The sequence below is a fragment of the Melanostigma gelatinosum genome (assembly GCF_949748355.1).
Source record: "Melanostigma gelatinosum genome assembly, chromosome: 23".
NCBI classification, from domain to species: domain Eukaryota; kingdom Metazoa; phylum Chordata; class Actinopteri; order Perciformes; family Zoarcidae; genus Melanostigma; species Melanostigma gelatinosum.
The window spans coordinates 9,842,994-9,865,471 of NC_136656.1; the positions used below are offsets into that span (position 1 = coordinate 9,842,994).

The 22,478-nt window shown below is 43.8% G+C and overlaps 2 protein-coding genes across 5 annotated transcripts in view; one reads left to right on the forward strand and one right to left on the reverse strand.

Annotated features, from left to right (window-relative positions):
- Positions 1 to 534: 534 nt before the first annotated feature.
- LOC306796820 (B-cell scaffold protein with ankyrin repeats-like) lies at positions 535 to 13,905 on the reverse strand (the record flags this gene model as incomplete). Its single annotated transcript, XM_079295885.1, has 16 exons — positions 535 to 638; positions 732 to 767; positions 912 to 985; positions 1,233 to 1,262; positions 1,409 to 1,472; positions 2,156 to 2,364; positions 3,417 to 3,479; positions 5,191 to 5,391; positions 5,633 to 5,690; positions 9,523 to 9,719; positions 10,019 to 10,133; positions 11,164 to 11,306; positions 11,411 to 11,549; positions 11,647 to 11,774; positions 13,070 to 13,465; positions 13,893 to 13,905. 15 exons carry the CDS (start codon positions 13,903 to 13,905, stop codon positions 744 to 746), a joined length of 1,854 nt encoding a protein of 617 aa, XP_079152011.1. The 3' UTR covers positions 535 to 638; positions 732 to 743.
- Positions 13,906 to 16,523: 2,618 nt separating this feature from the next.
- Positions 16,524 to 22,478, forward strand: part of LOC306796331 (protein phosphatase 3 catalytic subunit alpha) — a 57,484-nt gene continuing 51,529 nt past the window's right edge. For all 4 annotated transcript variants that reach the window (XM_079295194.1, XM_079295196.1, XM_079295195.1 and 1 more), the window contains exon 1: positions 16,524 to 16,798. In XM_079295194.1, the coding sequence (XP_079151320.1) occupies positions 16,732 to 16,798 (67 nt within the window). In that variant the 5' untranslated portion in view covers positions 16,524 to 16,731. The remainder of the gene's footprint in view (positions 16,799 to 22,478) is intronic.

Genomic DNA, 22,478 nt, shown 5'->3' on the forward strand with positions numbered 1-22,478 from the left:
ATGTATGGATCGTTTTGTTTTTTTTAACCATAGCTTGTCGCGGAGCCATGAGGTCAGCAGGTGCTTCTGGGTTTGACAGATGTCTTTGGTTGCTTCACACAGTGAGTGTGATGGATATATTTAAAGAGACAGCGCCCTCTAGAGGCAAAGGTTTGAAGGGTTTTTTAGGCCAACGCTTGCTGGGATATTGATCCACAGACCCATGAAAACATATTACACTGTTTATGCTGTTTTTAACCTTTTTTTTAAAATTGAATTTACTTGTTCACTGTGTGAAAAATAAACAAGAAGTTACTACAATATTAGTCGCTGAATTATTGACAATATGGTGACATTGAATTAAAGGTGTAATAAACTGTCTAATTAGTTTAATTAAGTAACTTTCAAAAATTAACAAGATTTTTGTTGACATGGAAAAATTTCATGATACATTTTACAAAATTAAGAAATAGATTCTGAAGATGTACATTTGCTTACAACGGTAACGTCACACATGTTGTACATTACTGATGAACAAACTATATAAAAACAATTCTGTCATTACTCTCCTATTACTGTGAAAAACAGCTCTTCGTAAATGCGTGGTGAAACATCTGGTGGGAGAATAGAGTCGCTGTAGTGTAGAGTGATGATGGGGCCTGCAAATATGAAAAAGTGACAATTTATAAGCTTGAATAAATGTGAAGATGAGATTTAGCTGAAATTATGAATAGCATTGATTTCAGTCTTACCTTCACCATTTATCACCTTTTCGAGAACAAACTCGGCTGCGAAACAATTCAGATGGACACTTGTTACTGGTTTGTCCGGCATTATTGTTTGTTCACTAAAACTTCATGACCGTTTCAACTCCAAAGACATTCAGTATCATGTCCACTTAACACACTTATGCCACGCTAAAGCAAACTCACAAGCTGTCCTTTCAGTGGCTTGCTGTAACATTCAGACTCCGCTGCTTGGCTTCGACTTTCACTCGCCGTAACACCTGCAGGGAAAGGATCCAACATGCACAGCTGAACAGAGAATTGTTCAGTAGAAGAAAATTGGAAAAAAAACTCCCATTTAGTGCAAGTGAAACTCACTCGATCAAAACGGGGCACTTGGGATTTGATTAAATAACACTTCCCCGAGGATTAATCCCCCACCACTGCGACTGGGATGGGGAGACTACAAAGGCATGCAAGCACAGGTTTCTCCTCCACGCACACAGAGATACGCTTTTAAAGACTCACTTGGCGTGTGATGAACGATGTTGATATTATCTGGTGGGGGAGAAGAGTTTCTGAGCCATTTACAGTATACAGTTTAATACTGTAAGGGGGCTACTTGTTCCAGCTGCGTGTTATTTATTTTGAAGTTGAAGTTCCAGGAAAGCCTCACTGTGATGCCAGGAAAGAGGAATATTTACCATAGACTGCGTCGCCGTTCTCTCTGCCGTTGACTGTTCTGGCTCTCGGATCCCTACATGTGTCCTGCGGAGACAAAGATCAGTGCTTTCAGTATTAGACAGACGCACATCCACTGATTTAAAATGATGAGATTTCCATATATGATGACGTGTTTCCACAGGCTGAGAAAAGGAATCGATCAAAGTTCTGCAGTTTGCTCATAAATCTTATACCTTCATGGAGGTCTGCTGGAAAACTTTTAATCCCACTAACATTTACATATTTATTCACAGTAGACCAATCGATCTGGTGATGTGTTCTTCTGTCCTCTCCCGTATCATCTTATATCTTCATCTTATGACTCTTAGGAAGGGTCCAATCCTTAAACGTGGGAACCACTGGATACAATTTTTCTTTCTGGCCATCACACAGAAGCTGAAAACGGTGCCGCGCAGCCCACGCCTTTAATCACATGTTCCCTTCTTGCACTGTGAAAGTACCGAGTGCAAGACAACCATCGGTAAGTGGCTCTTCATCACTATCGCTCCTCTCTGTGGAGCCATCGCTGTGTTTTCCTGCCCTTTGCTTTCCTCTAAGCTTGCTTGTACCCCTCGTGCTCTCCTGTGAGTAGCTTGCTTTGCAGCTTGGCATGGCATGAGCAACAGATGGTTATAGTTTTATTCGGGTTTGTGTTCCCCGGCTATTGCTCATTCATTCCAAGTCACATGTGTGGGTGCGATCACAGTGTGCGATAGTCCCATATATACCTGCTGGACGGCGTCCATGCCCTTCTGAGCCCGCTGCCACGCGCCGAAGCGCTCCAGGGCCCCGTCCACAGTGAGTGAACCGGCCTTCACCCTCAGCTGGAGCTCGATGAGCTGCTGCTGCTGCTGCTGCTGCCCGTTTGTCTGGTTTGGCACAAAGGTATCGTAGGTGGAGGAGATGCTGTCCTCCCGCCGGAGTGCAGCAACTCGATACAAATGTCATGAAAAGAAATATAAAATAGTGGGGTTCAAGTTAACGAGCAAGATCTGAAATGTGACGTCAGAAATTGAACGGTTCTTTTTTTTGTGATAGAAATAAGACAAGCAAGGGCATAAAGCCACTCCAGATGGCATTCATAGCGGGGACTTGCTGATATGCTGACAGTGGGATTTTGCTCTCCACATCTGCAATGTCGACGGCAGGTAATGTTCCGGGTGACTGTGATGATGTTTGGACCCGTCACTCAGTGCCACCAACATTACAGCAGAATAAATGGCTTTGTATCTCTGTCTGTGCTCAATAGCAGAAGCAGCTCTTTATTTTACGCTTTGATTAGTTTTTATTTTGGACATACATAAATACATATTATGTAAGAACCCGGCAGGTGATTCCACCACGCAGGTTGTCTATCATAAGAGAGAAGTCAGCTCGACTCATTGGCACGGAAAAAGTCCTGCTGTTACCAGGATAACATTTACAATCTGCACAGCTCAGTCAGAATACAAATTGAGCCCAGAAAGGAGAAATGAATTATTTTTTGGAGACTGTGCAAACAGAAATGCATGGAAACTGCCTACTGTACTGGAGCTGAAGGGCGCCTTGTATATTTGATCCAAAACGATGGCTGCGACTGTCTTTTTGGTAGTGAATGATGAAGAGCGGTGATTAAAGTGTCTGTGCATTAATATGCAGATTAAAACTCAGAGTGGTTAAGACACAAACCGTAATGTCTACCTTTAGCTGCTGTCATACCCGGCTCTATTTCCGTCTCCCTCTCAACTGTACCCTGTCTTATAAAAGGTGTTTATCATATAATTGCCAAAATATGATCTTTAAAAAGTCTGAAAATCTCTTTTTGAAGTTATAACAAAAAGATTCTATCGATTGTTTTTGACGCTTCAGTCATTTTAGAGACTAAAGGTCAGGAGACGTCTGTTGTGATGTAGACTATTCTTTCTGTAATCTGTCCCTTGTGAGCTCCAACTGTATGGAGGTGCGATACGTCATTGCTGGAGTGACTTCAGTTGATCACCTGCCACTCACCTTGTTTAGTGGGAAGTGAATACAGATCAGCGTCGCTCTGCGGCGTCGTCTTCTGCTGGAACACTGTGAAACACATGAGCAGCTCACAATAACTAGCACTACACAATGTAACGTAACATTCAACTTTTTCCACAAAGGAGACTTTTCTTGTTGACGTCACCCTCACTGAATACAGTGCCGGGCTCAAGCCGGAGCCGATTTTACAAAGATGTGCGTGCCTACGTTTGAACAATTCCTCCACCAGGTGGCGCCACAGCCTAAACGTACAACCTATCGAGTGGATCGCGGAATCTGAAGAGCCAGCAGAAAACAAACATCCCATCAATCTAAATGTCTCATAAAAAGACCAATTTAATCTCAATTAAATGTATCCTTGTTTTTCATTCCAGAGCTTAAATGAGTTTCTCTCGCAGAAAGACGCGCATCCAGCTCTGGGTTGAATGAAACGCCGCTGAATGATGCTTTTGGTTTGGTTGTGAGCTCTCAGTATGAAAGGCTGCTCTGTTTGGCTCTCAGGAGGGCGGAGGAGCTGCGGCTGTGTGACCAACACTGGATTCAAATTCAGCATCCACACCCTGAAAGACAATCCCCACCTCTGACCATTTCCTCCATGACGGCGTCTCTCCTTTCCACTTCATGTTCGAGCGCGGCTCGCGCGCCACACAAGCCTGGCTTTGTGGCGCGATTCCGAAATGAAACTGTGTGGAGCAGCGCATCCACATGACTGTAGCGTGTGCATTACTCTCCGTGTAGTTTACAAGCGGAGTAATTCAACTCCGTGAGACTGAATTTGATTCCCATTTTAGTCTCATTGCGCTGGAGACGCTGCTCACAACAGAACCCCCCCCCCCCCCCCCCTCATTATTTCCACTTGCGCAGTGGTCTCCAATAACTGGCTCCTCGCCTAATCCTCCACCGAGCCTCATCTCTGCGCTCGCGTCTCTCACTGTGGCAGCGGGAGTGAGGAGCAAAATGTGATCCTCGTGCAGTTTCTGAAGCTCCACCGGCTCAATGGATGGAAACCCCAAAACCCCTCTCCTCTCTCCCTCGTGCACTCTGGGGACATAAATAAGGACGATGGAAAACATGTGTAATGACTTATTCTGGCTGACTTGGCCTGGCCACGATTGGTTGCAGATGGCAGCACGGTAGTTCCTTCTCTGTTACTGAGGGGATGGTTGGGATGCAGGGAGTTCAGTGGTGCACTGTTTCTTTCTCTTTTTTTTTTTTGCTTTGTAGGAAGAACAAACTGCATGATGGAGATGGGGCGCTTACGTCATTAAAATCATGTTTGTGTTTTTGAATATGCAAGTGATGGTTAGTGGGGGACGAGTGTAATATCTGTGAATAACAATTCATTGTTGAAGCGTGTGTGTGTGTTTTTGTATTTGCAAGATGTAAGAGCGAGAAGTCGCAGCTGTTTTAATGATTCATAAGCCTTAATAATACCACTCACTTTTGGATGTTTCATCTTCATGAAATATTCACGCAGCTGAAATTGAACAGTTAGACTGTGGGCTTTCTCTGTGGTGGGGGGGGGGGGGGGTTATGTTGTGGTTTATGGGATCAAAACAAACTACATTGCAAAAAAAAAGCATCTCTGGCAATGCACATTCCAGGCACCTCCTCCCTCCCACATGCTCTCCCAAACTCCCCCTTCACATACTGTGCATGACTCAGTGTTGTTTTTTTAAACTCCAAATCAGCTCCATCATGTCCTGTGGTTTGGAAGAAAATGGGGGCAAATGACTGCAACGCAAGACTCATAAGTTACCTTTAATGATGTAAGGGGTTCTGTCCTCCTCCACGGTGATCTCGGGCCGAGGCGTGGGCGCTGGTGGGCGACTGGCAATGTCCACGGCTTTTGTGGAGTTCAGGATGGTGTCGTATTCATCACTCGCCCCCAGCGGTGCGTAGATATTCTCGTCCTCCCCCTCTCCGTGCTCTTCTCGTGGCTGTGCGGTGGAAGGAGTCCCTAATGCACAAAGTGTTTACAGCACTGTTGCCAGAGTGTGACGATGGAGTTCTGCATGCTGATTTTGCTACTGTTTACAGCTACATCGGAGGCAAGGCTGCACACGCTGGGCCCATCGGCATGGGGGAATATTCAGTGCTCTGAAATGAACAGCAACTCGGCATACAGATGTGATGGGATAGAACAAACACCATTACCAGCGTTCCTTTGTCCTCCCACTTCCCATCAGTCCTTCACTCACCTGCAGCGCACATCATTTCGTACAAGCCGGCATCGTCCTCGTCTGAGCCGAACATATTCTGCAACAACAGAGAATGAAGAGATGTGTTTTATGCCTCTTCCAAATCGAAGCAGCTCAATAGAGGCCATTTAGAATTCAAGGAAAGACATGTCCAATACATAGGTCACACCGTAGGCTATCTGCCTCCATGGCATGGAGTCCATGCCATGCTTTATTGTGCAGTTTTCTCATGTGAGTTTGTGACAAACGTCGAGGCTGTTAATTGAGGTTTCCCACCGCATCTGTTAGGACATCAACTTGTGGCAACAGCAATTTCAGAGCGATCGAAGGAATTGGAGAGGCGGCTGTAAGTTCCCTCTGACAGCAAAAAGCTGCTGCAGAGTCGGCCTATCTGCTCATGGCATGCTGAGGGACAGACAGGGCTATGATCAGGGTAATTATGAAATCAGACAAATCTTCCCCTTTCAGTCCAAACATATCATTTAGTGAGCAATTCAAGGCCCGTGGCTTGATATTTAGGCTGCAGCCGTAATTAGATTGCGGTACGGCTCTCAATTAACTGCTGCATTTCAACTTCTGATAGAAATGTGAAGAACTGAAGAGTTGCATCATCATTTTTGAAATGACTCATCAAAAGCTGCTTTCTTAGAGATTTTTCTTTTCACATAGGAACCATTAAGGAAATGCAATAAATGCTGTTTCACAACATAACACTTGTTGGACTAATCACAGTGTACACTTTATGTATTTTGAATCAAGTTAACTATAATTACAACGTATTAATGGGGATATATATATATATATATCTCATTAGAATATACGTATATGCAGGCGACTGCATGAGAAAAAAAAAATTCTGAACATTAATTCTAGTATGTTAACAAAATACAAGGTCTCTAAAGCAGCTGCAGAGCTGTATTGTAGAATTTGCCTCAAAGCAGATGACAATGAAGACTCCATCATAATGCATATGTACACATAAACTTATATGATATATTCTTAGTTCAATAACAATCTCAGTCAGTAATATAAAGAACATATGAGACACGGCTCACATCAAGAGGTCTTCCGTATAACCCGCCACGCTCTCTGTGTGCAGTTTCCAAGCAACACAGCCTCTCATGACTCAATTACAATATTACACCATTCCTACTGCTGCAAATTACTGATTGGTTGCCATGAATACGTTACTTAACAGTGGAGGGTCATATCAAGCCCCAACAGGTAGAAGGGACGGGTTAATCGCCACCGCAGCGTGAACATTGAATGCTAATAGTTGGACGCTGTGAGCACAATGTGGTGTTTTCAGAGGTAATTTCTGGAAAGAGGAGAGGAATTTATTTACGAACCACGAATGCTGAATCATTTTACAGATGTCTGAAACTTCAGACAAAACAGCAGGCATGGTTGTGTTGGAGGGAGAGTGAATCGAGAGTGAGATAAGCAGCGTAAATCGGGTTTTCAGCAGCTGAAATGGTCCAATCACAAGCTGGCTCGTCTGGGCTCTCGGTGCCAGCGTGCTGGTTGTCTTTCGACATGGTGCTTTCAGGATAAGAATGTTGGGTTTGTGGCAGATTGTACAGCGTGACACTTAACCCGTCACTTCAACTCATTTTTTGGCGATATGGGAAAATAAGAAGTGGTCAGCTCGGCAGGCAAAGGAACACTTCAAACTCTGTTTACTTTGTACAGTGTTGTATTTCTAGTTGTCTTTGAAACCATGTATCCTAGTCGGCCATTGTAACAGGACTACAGCCATGCTAGCAGCTCCTTGAGGCTGTACTTAAACACAGTGGTGCTTTGAGCCACATGTCAATATGCTCACAATGGTAACGCTAACATGCTGGTGTTTAGCAGGTATGGTGTCAACCATGCCCGACTTATTATTTAGCATGCTAATATTTGCTAATTAGCGCTGAACTCAAAGCACAGCTGAACCACAAATGTCAACCCCAATGGTTGCACTAAAGGAAAAGTCGGGGGATCCCCAAACTCAGGATTCAGAACCATGAATGTCTGTAATATTTTGAAACCATCCATTGGCCAGATATTTGAGTGGGCCGACGGTCCCATTCATGAAGCAACTCTGCTAGCATAGCTGAAGACTGACTCAAAGTGGTTGGATAAATGTTTGTTTTTCCTGTAGCCCAGTCCTGCGATACACGTGCAACGTATAGCTTGACGGATGAAAAAGGGATGACTGTCTGACTCAAATGATGAACAAACCTGTGAAGTTTGCCTGTAGCACGATGTGCAGTCACTGACCGAACAAACGTAACATGCAAAATGGGGTCGGTGGAATCAACAAATCCCTGGATTAGCGGGCGGCACCTAATTTGTGTATGCTGCATTTGAGTAGAGAGATACGGCATGCAGCACGTAAACAGTTCTTCTGAGGACCATACAGTTGCAAGCTATTTATCGAGCTCTGCTCTGTGTGAGAGCACGCAGTGGAATCTAGGAGCGCAGAGTCCATCTAAATGCCGAGTACTAAAATATTAAATAAGGACAATGTGTGTTTGTGTTAGTAATTACGACGAGCGGGCACATTGCAGTCTGTGGACATAAACGTCGCGGATAATAACATTTTCTTTATTTATATTACGGTTATGCTCCCCCTGAATAATTCAGCTTTCCCCTCTGGAGCGGTTCACAGCTAATTAACAAAGAAGCGTGGTGCCAGGGCAGACTCGTGGATGTGATGCAGGGCCTGTGAGTGATTCAGCCTGTGCATGAAGCAGGGGACCGATCCATCTCTGGCTTTATTGACAGAGTTCTGCTACACCGATGCCCAAATCACTGATGCAGCGTGGCTTGATTAATTGGGGGGGGAACACTGCAGATGAGTTAATGAAACTGCCGTGCAAAAAAAAACAAAAAACAAAGGAGCAAGAACAAAACACCACGACACATACGTCCTCTTATACTTCCTCTGACACGCCACACAAGCACAGTATGCATGTTAGTTTGCTGTTCAGATACATTTTAACTCTCCTAAGGAGACCACAAATGTCAGTTGCTTGTGCATGTCTAATCTGTCTGTTATGTTGCATCTATAGGCGTGTTGACGTCGCCGTGGAGAGACCTGTGTTTGACTCTCCCCTGTCAGCTCAGCCGACTCGCAGCGAGCACTTTGACTCACGAGAGCAATCTGATCAAACCTCGCGCCATCTGCAGTCACTCTCAATTAGCAGCGTTGCTAGGCGGGATAAATACATTTGCAACAGCGGTTGGAGTGTCTAAATTTCCCTCGGGGGGGCGATACTCTAGGTTGAATCAGAGAATGTTCAAAGTTGTCAGTGTTATGAGGGAAGACTGTAGCAGAGATTTTCATATGAATGAATGAGCATGATGCCTGTTACCGATTGACAAGTAGCTGATTCAACTGCTGATACAAGCTTTTTGACGCAAGTATTTTGTTTCAACCTCAAGTCGTTTTATATATTTCAGTTTTTAGGGATTAAACAAATGAGATGTAAACATGTGAAGTTTAATAGTGAGCATTAGTGGTGATGCTTGATGGATTTAGTCTGTGTTTACCTTCGGACAGTTCCAGGTTAGCTACAGGCAGGAACTGGAAGTATTCTTTATTTTTCCCGTTCAAGTGAATCATGTTTATGTGAAAATGTTAATTTGCTTCTTGCATCAAGTTGAGTATTTGCAGGAAACACCAGAAATGATCTGGTGTTTTCAGCCTGCTGTCTTTGCTGATGTTACACCACTGGGCACACCGTGTCTTTCTTTTAATGTTAATGTCCTCACTGCCTAATTCAATTAGCATTGGGAAAAGAAAACAAAAAAACATGATGATCCTAGTGTCCTTTCAGAATTATCAAATAAATAGATGATAAATAATGTCATCGGGTGGATTTAATTATGGAAATAGTTACCAGTGTTTCCTTCAATAAGACGTGAAGCTCTGTATGGCCGTGACTCTTGGCGATCTCACTGGGCGTGTGTCCATGGCGGTTGGCTGTGTGCATCGCTCGCTCAGCACCTGGGCACAGCAGGAGCAGGCTGGAGATGCTCTTCAATCCATACCGGGCAGCGAAGTGGAGGAGCGATGGTGCGTCTGCATGGTGGAGCTCTGATTATAACAACCAAAAACAAAATCCCCACTCACCACTTCCTCACGTAACTTTAAATTGACCCGACGTGTGCAATCTAACACAATCGGCAGAGTCTAAGGAAGACAGCTGGGAGGCACTTATTGACCCGTTTGTCATGGGGAACATTTCCCTCAGCCTTTTTTTTTTCTTTTCTTGTATCACTGCATTTAAATATGATACAGAATACATAGAGAACAAATCATTTGTGATAATTCCTAAGTGATATTGAGCAGCAGATGTTATTCAATGTAGAGTGAGCAATCCCACAGTGCTGTACCTCTTCCAGGTGTGTTTTCACAATGCAGTCTGTGAAATCCTCTGCCGGGCATGCCCGCCAACAACATGGAGGACAACTTCTGGTCCAGCTTCTCCACAGAGGATTCCTGAAGAGCCTGAAACCCAGAGAGACAGACAGTTCACAAGCTGGACACATCTTGAAATACTTTGAGGCAAGTCAGCACAAGCGAATTAGCAACTGAAAGCCCAACAAAAGCAGCATTTAAAATAATGGATATAGTCTATAGAGGCACAATAAAGATGCCAAGTTGAACATAACCAAATGCATCGGAGTGCATTTGTGTTGGTCCAGACGTTTTGTTTGAAATACTCTTGGCAAATTCTTCTTTTGGCAATGCTCAAGTTTGCCTCTTCAGCAAAAGAGACCTAATCGAATCAAGTGCTCGTGGCAGCGGGAAGGCCGAAACCTGCTGTCTCTTCATTTCCAGAGAGGAGACGGGAAACAGTGGCGCACCTACCCATCAGCAGAAATATGCAGATTCAATTCATTTTCGGTTTTTCTGCGTCTTTCCAACGACTCGAAGGGGATCGATTATCGGCAGTGACGAGTGACTAATTTCCTGTTGCATAACGATGAGTCACTCAGTAACATTCACAATGCCTTGGAAAATTTGCTTTTATTAAAGGGGGGGGGGGGGAGAACAGAACAGCATTCCCATGAGTTTCCTAAATCAATGATTGATGGAGTTATTTGAATATATTTGTAAGTGTTGGAGGTTTCAAGTTTGAGGTATCTCCACTGGTTGTACAAACACAGTCGTGTAATATCAAGTTTACTTCCTTTTTACAGAAAGTAACATGCAAACAAAGTTTAGACATATTAATGTTCATCTTCATTACCATTGAAAGGTTCGGCCGTGTTGCCAATTGCAGTTGGCTGTTCTCCAGACTATGATTTCATCCACAGAAAAAGAATAAACCCAGACGACCTTCTATTAAAGTGCTACTCCATTTAGTCCTGCACTGCCATAAAGAAGTCGTGGGACTGGCAAACACACCGGAGAGAGATCAAAAGACCTGATGAAAAACACTGTCCTACATTTCCCATAGTGCAACTCAACCGCGTGCGTTTGTTAGCCTGCCTGGTAAATGCCCACATTTGAAACAGCCCTTGAATGACTTTACCTGACACATGAAATCGACCGGGTCTGCTGCCCTCTCCAGAAGGGAGGTTATTTCCTCCATGTTGCTGTAGTACTGCAGCTGTGCCTTGCTCAGTGGCACCCCGCTGCTATACACGGTCACTCTTACATTTCCTGCTGGAAAATCTGCAATGGAAAACATCCAGATATTGTCCACGCCGGGCTGGGCTTCACTTAATATTTCATTGTATGGTATTTTAATCATACAACTCATTGTTGTTTTTGTTCACCTGGTGCATTGACGCACAGGATCCGCTCATTCCAGCGCGCAGGCTTCACCCGCAGCGTCTGATTCTCACCAGTGAACTCGACCTCGGCGTCGCTGCCAGCCGACTCATTTTTCAACAGAATGAACACTTCCGTAGAGCTCTGCCAAAGAGACAGTACAGTCAACTGCAATGCAGTAAATGTTGAGGACTCTTTTATGAAAAAAATAAATAAAAAACTACTGTGCTGAGTGTCTCACCCTGCATGGAACTCTGGCGGGAACGACCACAATGTTGGATTTGACACTTGACTGCATTTGTTCCGCCTTTTGCTCTGATCCTAATTGTTCACGTGTCAAGGGGTTGACATTTGCCGCCGCTAACACACCTACAAAAGATGGGACGTTTACTGTAACATCACAGTGATGTCTACTAAATGTGTTCCAGATACCACAAGCTAGCCAGGAGTGTTTTTAGCCATGCAAGTAACATGGCTATATAGGGATTGGCAATGTTGGCCAAACTGAACTATCTTGCCAACTAAAATTTGCGTCTCCATGAAATTTGGATGAAATTTGGATGAATCCTATACCGACTTTGGTGATCCTCTGACATCCTCTGACATCGTTAACGAGTGAATTGTCCCAACAGCTACTATAATGTAATCGCTTGGCAATTACCAAGCTATGGAGCTATCTAGCCCCATTATCGAGTCAAAATTTCAATGGTTTATGACTAAATACCTGCAAAACTAATGATATTCCCATCAGCCTCCATTGTACTTTGTGATTAACAGAGCCACTAACATGGCTGTGTAGAATATTTGTCTTATTTACAATCGAACTAGGTTCAATTACACTAAATCGAAAACTCTATATATGATTAAAAGTGACATTTTAAGTCATAGGAATATGGCTTAAAGGTCTCCTAATTTCCAACACTGTTGATTTAGCTTTTCAGGCCGTGATCATAGAAACCAGTCATGAAGTGCCTTTTATTCACCAATTTACACTGGAACTTGTCAAACACCCACATATCTGTTGCATGTGCTAACAAACGGCATCCTGTATGAATAGGGAAGGTGCTCCTGGGTTAAAATATAACCGTTTGTGGGATCCGGGCCTGAAGCCCTTCACTGTATCAGTGCAATGAAGTGATGCAGAGTGCACTTCAATTTGCATTGCTTCCAAAGAGTATAGTCAGTGTAGCCGAAGAGGAAAGACTATTTGCATCATATCGTGCGTACACACCTGTCGAAATACAACCCCCAATTCTCTGCTTTATGATTTTATACAACTATTGCAATTAGGAAAAACAAGGAAGGAGGCAGAGGATAATTGACAGGGCAGACGAGGACATACACACAGTCACAAAAGAAGTCTCTGTGGCTGGTTGGTCAATCTTTAAGCACACACACAATTCACAGGAAGAAAAACTAAAAGTCAGTAAACAGGTTTCCGAGCTGCTGCTCAGCCAGTCTCTCAAATAATGAGCATTCTTTCCCCCTCGCATTCATGGCAGGGGAACGGCGAGGCCATGTGGCCATTGCTTTCAATGATCATTATAGTAGAGTTTCCGTGGATGAAATAATTATTTTGGAAACTGCAGCATCCGAATTGGAGTGACGCTTCTTAGGTTGAAATATATTGACGATAAGCACAAGGCGAAACTCAAATTCCCTACCTTTTCCCACAATATCAGTCACAATGGTCAGGTACTCATGAGCATCTTGTTCACTGGAGATCTGCAGGCACTCGTCGCCGTTCAGGGGCACCAGCTCCAGCAGTGGGGTGAGACTCTCCACCCCACACAGCAGCACCACCACATGAGCTGCAGGACGCAATACACGGGCCAGGAAGAAGCGCCGCTTCTGGCACATACACTCCAGCATTCCCTTGGAGAGGACCAGGAGCTTGCAGGTGTACTGGACCAGCCTGAGGAAGTCGTCCCGCCGACTGGACACTGCAGCGATGTCATAGCAGCAGATCCCAGCCGCTGCGATTGGCCCAGTGAAGACTGAATGCAGATAAGTTGCCCATTGCTCTGCCTCCGGCTCATAGATGATTAACAGCTGCTTAGCTACAAGAGAAAGTGTTTCAGTGTTCTATGGAATAAAACATCCCCCCTGCCTTATATAGGCATTCAGGCTGTGTCAGCTATATCTATAGTAAGAGTCTCCAAACTTCTGCAACTGACCCACATAGTGGACAAATACCTTTGAATTGACTCTGTTCAGCATATTGAAATGTAACGTACACGTTTGTAGAGGATGCATTGAAATGGCTGAACAGTGATCATAAATCTTGCCGTTGATTGTCAGTCATATACAAAAACAACCAACACTTCAATATTGTTTTGAGATATTTTGTGCCAGTGTTGTTGCTCCGAGCATTGCAAATGATCACGAATCAGCACGACTCGTGTATTAAAAGCGACGACTGGTTTTGGTTACCCCAGTAAAAATGCAATTGAGTGAATAAATAATCAACGCAATGGGACTGCTCACCTGTCTGGCTCATGGCTACAGGTCCGTTCGTCTGCAGGTTCAACTTCACAGTGACCTGGAGAACAGCACTGCTGTTGTCAGGAAGAGCTCAGATAAGAGGGAGTTTCCTGCTACACCAACATGGACAAAGAAATTCGACCATTCTTTCAGTGAACGTAGAGCCTGTTCTCTGGAATTTGCGGCATTTGATTTACAACAGCACTAGCTCCATGGCAGCAATTCTAAGTCATTAAGTAATTTAACCAGTAGAATTATTATTAAATGTACGTCATCCATGTGTCACGTGGGGGCAAAAAGACAACAGGGGATTGACCCAAATGCAGATAGACCCGGGCGAACAGAGGGATGATTCACGGTGACTTTAATCCATTAAATATGTCCAAAACAAAACTTATAGCAGGGGAGTCCTAAATTGTGGAACTAAAAACCCAACGCAAACAAGAACGGGCAAAACAGGGTCGTGTAATTCAGACATGTGTACAAGCGATATTAGCAGGAACACTGACACAGGGGAACACAGGGTTTAAAGACACTGGGGAGGTGTGTGGGTGATTAGACACAGGAGGATTCAATCACGGGCGGGGCAGACTATTGCAAAGGAGAGAAAACATGCAAAGAAAATTCAAAATAATACTGGAAACAAAGTCAATCAAAACCAAGATCGTGACACCATGTGATGGAAAAATTGATTATGTGGTTTGGAGATTCAAATTCTTGTCATCCAAGTTTGTTATTTGCTGTCAACATGTAACTGGTATACTGGCACAACCAAACACAACATGTGTCGTCGTAAGAAGTCGAGATTTGTTTTTCCTTTTTATATATCGTCATGGAATAAAAAGTACACAAACCAACAGTGGAAGTAATCTAAACTGAAATACAAAAAGCAAACAAAGCCATAACTTTCTATTCAATGAAAGGCCATTAAAAGGACACGACTACGAGCAGAAAACAGCAAATAATAAACAGAAAAGGTCGCTGCCAAGCAGGCAACAGGTCATCGGAAAGAGAAAAATTTGAGTCTCCGACCTCACCGGCGTTTAATTAAGTCTACAGAGCCACGGGTGCAAAGCAGAGTACTCGAGCCATGACGCTTGTTAAAACTAATGATCTGCTGTGAATGTCTCCACTACAAGCAGAAATAAAAAGGCAGTGGGATGTTCTGACCCACTATGCACACACACACACACGGTCCATCATTGAGAGAAATGTTAAACTCAGGGCTTCATTAACTGCCTTCACCTGCCAAACAACTGACTCATACCACACCGGTGTCTCACTAATAGCAGTTTGCCACCATTTATTCCCTTTGGGCAGCGGTGGGGTACGACTGAAATCCACAACTGCTGAGAGAATGAGCAGGTGAGTGCTGAGGTCTCCTTCAGGCACATCGCCGGTGCCGTGTCGCTGATGACTCACCAATGAAAGATCGTTCTGTTCCATGCAGATCCCCACACTTCTAACTCACTCACATTTTCACCATGATCTAACCACAGAGACGGGATCTGTAGGGAGTTGGACGGAGTAGAACGCGTCCACTGTAGCAGACATTAAAGCCAGCTACGTTTGTATGGAAACGTGTAGACAAACAAGTCAATGTCAGGTTAGCCGTGACCTCAGAGAGACATGTTATCACTGTAAACAAACAAGACGTGAAGCTGCAACTCTTATCCTGAGGGTGGCACTGGAGGAAAAGTATTCAAGCATCCAAAATAGAAAGATCAGCATTTCACTAAAACGATCGGGGTTCATCCTCCGGGAACTATGAAAAGAGCAAACTGGCCTTTATTTAGTGTTCCAGATATCTTTCTCATGTTATTGTCGTTGACTAAAAAGTGGGGCAAAATTATGCAGATGAGGTTTATTACAGAAGCCCGATTCAGCCAGTAAAAGAAAGATGAAAATGAAAATAGATACAACTTTACTCACCATCTCATCATTTTGACAGTTTATCTCAAAACCTTCACTCACAATGTTTGACTTACCTTCTCATCATTTCAACTTTTTATCAAAGCATTTTGACTTATCTCATAATTTTGACTTTTCAGCTCATAATCCTTTACTCACTATATCTTGACTGACTTTTGTCTCGTACTTTTTTGCCTTCCTATCTCATACTTTTGTCTGTATACCTTATTAACTTGACTTAGCAAGTCAAGACTATCAACCTTCAAAGAACTGCAGTTGAAAATGTGCCAGTGGGTTAACACGGGCACATTTATAGAAATGTTAATTAATCAATGTTATCTTTACAAATAAAGAAATAAAATAAAGACCATGCACATTTTTACCATTTGTTCAATAGATAGATCCTTTGTTGTGCTAAATCTAATATATTATCTGCTTTTGTGAAGTGATCACGATTTTATTTTTGTATCTGTTCAAAGTATTTATTGTGCACACCAAGCCACAAATGTGTATCACAAGTTATGCATACCAGTTATTCATAAGAGACCAGATTGACACAGAAACAGTCCTTTAATAAAAGTGAATGGACATGAAGAGTGGCAGCCTGCCGCTCTCCGCCAATAGGAGTCGCTGTGAGTCGGGGGGGGCGGGTCCTGTGGGTTAGCACTTTAGACTGCGCACTGCGCTCATACAACTTGATACAGAGTAACAGTAAATCAGACGGAGCAGCTCCTCCAGCACCAGCAGTGAAATTGTAACCCTGTTGCAAGTATTTTTGGCCGCTGATAGGACCGAGTGAGATCACTGCGGTCTCTTTTTCTCGGATAGACTCGAGAGTTGTTCGGCAAAAGAGCAACGCAGGGACCTTTTTTTTATTTATTTTTCTTCTTCTCCCAGTCTCATTTCTGCTATATCTCAATATTATACCACAATGGAAATGTCCGAAAACAAGCCGAATGATGAACCGAAGTTATCTACGACGGACAGGGTGGTGAAATGTAAGTGTATTTTGTTCATGCCACGCTGAAAACGAGACGCTATACCCACGGCTCTGGCTCTCTGACCAGCGGTGGCAGACTTGGGAAGAATTCACGGTCGCAGCAGCAGCAAGCAGCAGCAAAAATTGTTTGCTGTGCTATGGAGGAAGAAGGGTGTTAGCCGAGCTGTGACAGCAGCAGTAAACTAGGAAGTGAGGGCAACTCCAGTGTGCAGAGCAGAGCGGCGAGTTCTTCCACAAATGTTCTCACATTTGTCTGTACATGCACTGTTGTCATTAGCAGCAGCTGTGCCAGATGCATGACCATTCGCTTCATATACACAGTGCACAGCTTTACAGTATGCATGCAGATATTGCACAACCAGTGCATTCTACTCGAGGGCGATTTCCCCTCATTTTGCATGCACCACCAAGCATAGTTTCACCAAGGCTCTATTTTTCTTCTTCTTCTTCACCATTGCATAACACTACTTGATGTCGCCTGTGTTTTTGGAATCTCCCCGTTTTGAGGGTGTCCATCGTGTGTGCCTTTTAGTCTTCATGCCATATGGGGAGGTGCTTCCCTGCCTTCTGTGCATTTTTACAGGTCTGACATTCCACCGTTGCAGTCTACCATAAGAATGCAATAAAGATCACGATCAAGTCGACCTGCCTCTTGGAGCAATGCAGCCTGCCCCGTTTCATGTCAGTTGACATCTTATGTTGACTTTAAAGGCAGCAGTATACTCCACTTAAAATTGCAGCGTCGAAGCCAATTTCTGTGAGAATATGAGTGCCTAAATGTCGTTGGAAGTGAGATTTCTCTCATTGGAAGACCAACTCAAAAAGCCCCTGTTTTTCCCCCTCAGCATCGAGATGACAGAATGTGTTTTTATTTGTGGCCCTGCTGGTTGTGCTCCAGCACTAGTTGCAACCATTATCCTCTCCTGCTTCCAGCACATCACAACAGGGGTGAGCACAGTCGGGACGCGTTAAGTCATTTTTTATTTTATTTTTTCCAAGGGTTCAACCGCTTGAAATGATCGAATCATCAGTGAGCATTAAACAAAGATTTTTCTGCTGAGAAAGGATGGAAAGGCAACGCGACAGTGTTCAAAAGACCATGACTGGAGTCATTGACTGTATTAAAAGACGAGCCCGAGCTCCCTTAGCAAATATAGTTCCACGTGATTGCGTCCTTTAGGTTGAGCTTTGTGCCATTTGGAGAAAAAAAAGTTAAACGAAATGATGACTGCGACGAGGTCTTTTCGGTACAGAGATAACCCGTCGTGTTTTGTGGCTACATTCCCGCTCAGAAAATGGGGTTGAACGTTAAAAGGGAACTCACGGCATGTCTTGGGTGCTTTTTGTGATGAATATTTCAAGAGATCATCCCCCCCCCTACCAGTCTCCACCAACTTGAAGGCTAATGAAAAATAAGTACGAGTACGGGCCTTTCTTTTGAAGAGATTTAACATGATCAGTGGGAATACTTGGCCTGGTCGCGTTACGCAGATCTGAAGCTCCTTTTCGCCGAGGAGATGCCAACGTATTGCAACGTGTTTTCCCTTCTCTGCTTGGCAGAAGGTCTGCATTGGTCTTAAATTGGGTTAAAAGGCATTGATTGGTCTTTTTTTTTTTTTGGAGGGGCTGTCAGGGAATCTAACCGATTTGAGCCCCGGTTTCCGTCGAGCTCACTCTTCAACCGGATGATCGGCAAAGTAATTCCGCTCGTTATTCATCCAAGTTTGGAGAAGTCAGTGTTTTGGTAATGCATCAGTATTATGACAACACTGACGCTGGCTGTGTACAAAGCAGCTCTCCAAAATAACTGCAGGCTATAGGTGTGAAGTCATTTGTTTTCAGCTGCCTTGGTTTGCCCCGCTACGAGGTGTCAGTCCAACTTATCATAAGTGCTTTGCATCCACCTGTTCTCCAAAAGGCATTATCATAATGCTCCTGAGAGCCGCTGCCGCATGCATAGTAATTACTCATTCCAGTTTAATCAACTGAAGCAGGAGAAGTTGCGTCATTTGCGTCGTGTTTTCGTACCAGACCGGAAGAACCTGAATTGTATGAGCAATCTTTCCACCACCGCCATTGCTTCTAAGCCAGCCACTTGTTTGATATTGTTGTTGGTATAGAATTCGTGCTCGTTGGTTCAAGAATCCGAATTTTCCACAACCCAAGTTTATATACTTAAATGAGCAATATATCGATATGGTACGTTTCTTTTCTCTGGTTTTAGACGCTGCATTACAGTTTAATGATTTCAATTTCTGAACTTACCAGACTGTTCTTGCTGCTGTTATTTGCCTTTACCCACTTCGTCGTTACACCTTCTTTCCTCATGATTAATTATCAAACACCTCGCTGTGTTAATATTTTGTGAAAGCACCAATGGTCAACCTACAATATCGGTGCAATATCTGGTCCAAAATATCGTGGTATTGGATTTTCTCCACATTGCCCAGCCCTATCGAAGATGCTGAGTTTAATATCATAGAGTAGGAAAACTAAATATTCACATTAGAGAACCTGAAACCAAGGAATCTTTTGGCACTTTTACATTTCAACTCAAATGAACCATTATCACGCACCATTCATTGGACTTTTTAAAAATCAACATCAGCATTTCCAGCGACTACAGTTCTTTTTTGAATGTATAATTACTGCCAATTAACTTCGATTTTGAATGCGGAAACAAAACTATGCTCTGCATTTGAGTAGCGAATGAAAGCTTGCACCCGAGCGACCCTCAGTTAGATGTCAAACAAACAAATCGTTTGGTAATATGGTCGTCACGGTGCGAACATTACAACCACCGCGCTCCTAAGCACAACAAAGCTCAGTAATGGTGTTTTTCCGTCACCAGCCCAGAAGCAGGGCCTCCGAGGCCCCGATGGTGGGTCCTTCTCTGCGAGCGGGGATGGATAACATCTGACATTTGACTTTTGAGGAGAGGCCCCCGTGCTCAGACATGCGTGGGCTGGAGAAATGGCGGTGGTGACAGCGGCGCAATGCCAGCCACTGATCCCAGCTGGATAGCCGAGTCATTTATAGAACAGAACATTAAGTAATGCCACATACTTGATCCTTGCCTTACATGTGAACACCTGCATACGGTTCTGCTACATTTTCATGAGCTGGCATGTGTGCGCCATCATTTCATTGGGTTTTCTTTCTCACCAGGTACAAACACAGAGTAATACAGAGGTATTAATTCATCATTTGTCTGGATTTCCCCTCTGGGTGCCGCCATTCTCAGTAATATTTCCTCATTAGCATTCATAAACCTCGCCATTAGCTTTATTTGCATGGCAATAAGTTTGCTGTGGGAAAGTTAAGCGATTTATAATCACTGCTGCGGCTTTTTAAATTCATTTATTATACTGTGCCAGTCTGTAATTTGAAAAGTTAAAATTTCACGAGAAAAGGTCCGCAGTATTTTGGTCGAGTCAGAAGTTGTTTGACGTTACTAATTGAGGGCAAATCAAATTATCAGTCACCACATCCTTTTTTTGTTTTTGTCGCATCAATTATTCTTCTGCAAGACCGTCAATTTGAATCCAGAGTGAATAACGACGTTCGTGTGCCGCAGACATCAACATTTATTCCTTGGCGGGTGGTTGCATTGGTTTTTTTTTTGACTGCCGTCAGTAATTTCAAAAAGGGAAAAGAATGAATTGTTAATAAACATAATCATGGTTGCAGCACTTTAAAATACTACTACTGCTTATGAATATTATTGCTATACCACCATAGCATTGCAGCTTAATACAAAGGCTCTAGCCCTCCACACGGCACACACAGGTGACAGTAATCCTGCTGGCAGCTGCTCCTGTGTTTAAGAAGCAGAGTGGTTAATTGGAGCCTGTGATTGGACAGTTTGGGAGCGCTTGATCTGCTGCACGAGAGCAGGAGCTGAAATAGCAAACTGTCAATAGAATAAATCATGATCACAATTATTAGTATTTGTGCAACATAGTTTGCTGATTGGTCCAGCTGTCGGCTGCTGGCCTCAACTGATTTTCTCGGTGTTTTCTCTCCAGGCTTCAACCTTGTCATGAACAAAAGGCCCGAAAGATTGAGGGTGGATGTGCGAGGCTGTTGCTCTCTGGTTGGTTTTGAAACTCTTTTTGTAAATAAGAAAAAGTGAATCGGTTTTATAGTCTTCAGGGATGCCCCCTCTGTGCTTGCTGTCATGTCTCCTTGGCATGTGAAGAAGCCTGGGGTCCTGGTGGCTGAGGAAGAGGGGGGGGGGGGGCGTCCACCTCCTCCTCCTCAGCATCTTTTGACAGCGGTCCACTCAAACAGCTCGACCTGGGAATGTCTCCGACAGCAGAAACTGTGTGTGACAAGAAGATAACCAAACAAGCGAAAGCTCTCATGTATCTGCTTGCCTATATATATGATGTTGGTGTATTGCATTTTAGTAGCGGAGACTTGGAACTACCGCTGTTGCGACGTGACGCTCGGACACACAGTCCGCGGTATCCTGAACCTGAGTAAGTGCACCGTTACCGCTCATTAGATTAAAGAGGAGTTCGGCTCTGTTGTGGATTTAGGGCAGGGCAAAGCGGCGGATTTGGACAGATTACGCTCCATATAGGGGGATAAAGGCGGCTCTGCTCAGAGGTTGTAATCTGACTCCATGCATTAAAGCCGCTGCTCTTGCTAATTCATGTGGACAAATGGATGTTGGGTCTCGATAAAGCAATAGTGGGAGAAAAACAGTTTACCTACCTTTGGCGTTTTCAGATTGCTGCTAAGCCTACGAGTACAGTTCGGGGATCTGCTGTCCTTTACACTCCCGCCGTTGATACATCTGAACCAGTGCAGTTATAATAAGCAGTTTTGTAGCTCATATGTAGAGGGACAGAGTTTTACTGCAGCTTTTTTGCCATTGCGGCTCATCACATTTCGCCTCGCATGCGCTACATCGTGACGTTGCGCTATCGTATTTGGTAAAAAAAAAAAAAAATCCGCCTCCGTATAAACAAACACTCAGCATTTCCCATTTCATTTCTGGCACACGGGCCTCTTTGTCGGCTGCAGCGGCGAACAAAAGCGATTTTTGGAACGGGCACAGGAGTCGTGTGTCATTGGACCCCTCCCTGGAGCTGGTCACAGAGCAATCAATACAGTGTCTACAACACATGTAACTACATGTTGGGCACCCAGTACAGTGAGGAAGGATGGGCCAAATCCGAAGTAGTCAATCGGCTTTCTCACCTAAAATCCCAAATCAGTTTGATTTTGAGGGAGTAGAGTGTACTCATGTACAGTATACATGCATGCATGCATGCACACGGGGCCACAGCATGGGTCACTTTTAGTTGATTTTAGGATTCAGATGGAGAAAAAAACCCATCTGTCACGGGACTGTTGCCAAATGCTGTTTAGCAAAAGAATTGAGAGCAAATCAAATGCTTTGTCAAGGGCTGTGACTCATTAGCGTCACAGAGACTCATTAAATTAACAACTCTGTGGATGTTTATTTTGGTTCAGGAGCGAATTTGTGTGTGTGTGTGTGTGTGTGTGTGCATAATTATATTTAGTAAATTAGTCAGATTTGGTAACTGTTGGCCAAAATGAGCAGAAAGAAATGTGTAGTAAAACAAGTGAGGCTGTCATTTTTGTTTTGCGCGGTGAATCGGAACAAGACTGCATAATTACACTTAACAGTTCTTTATGTGTTT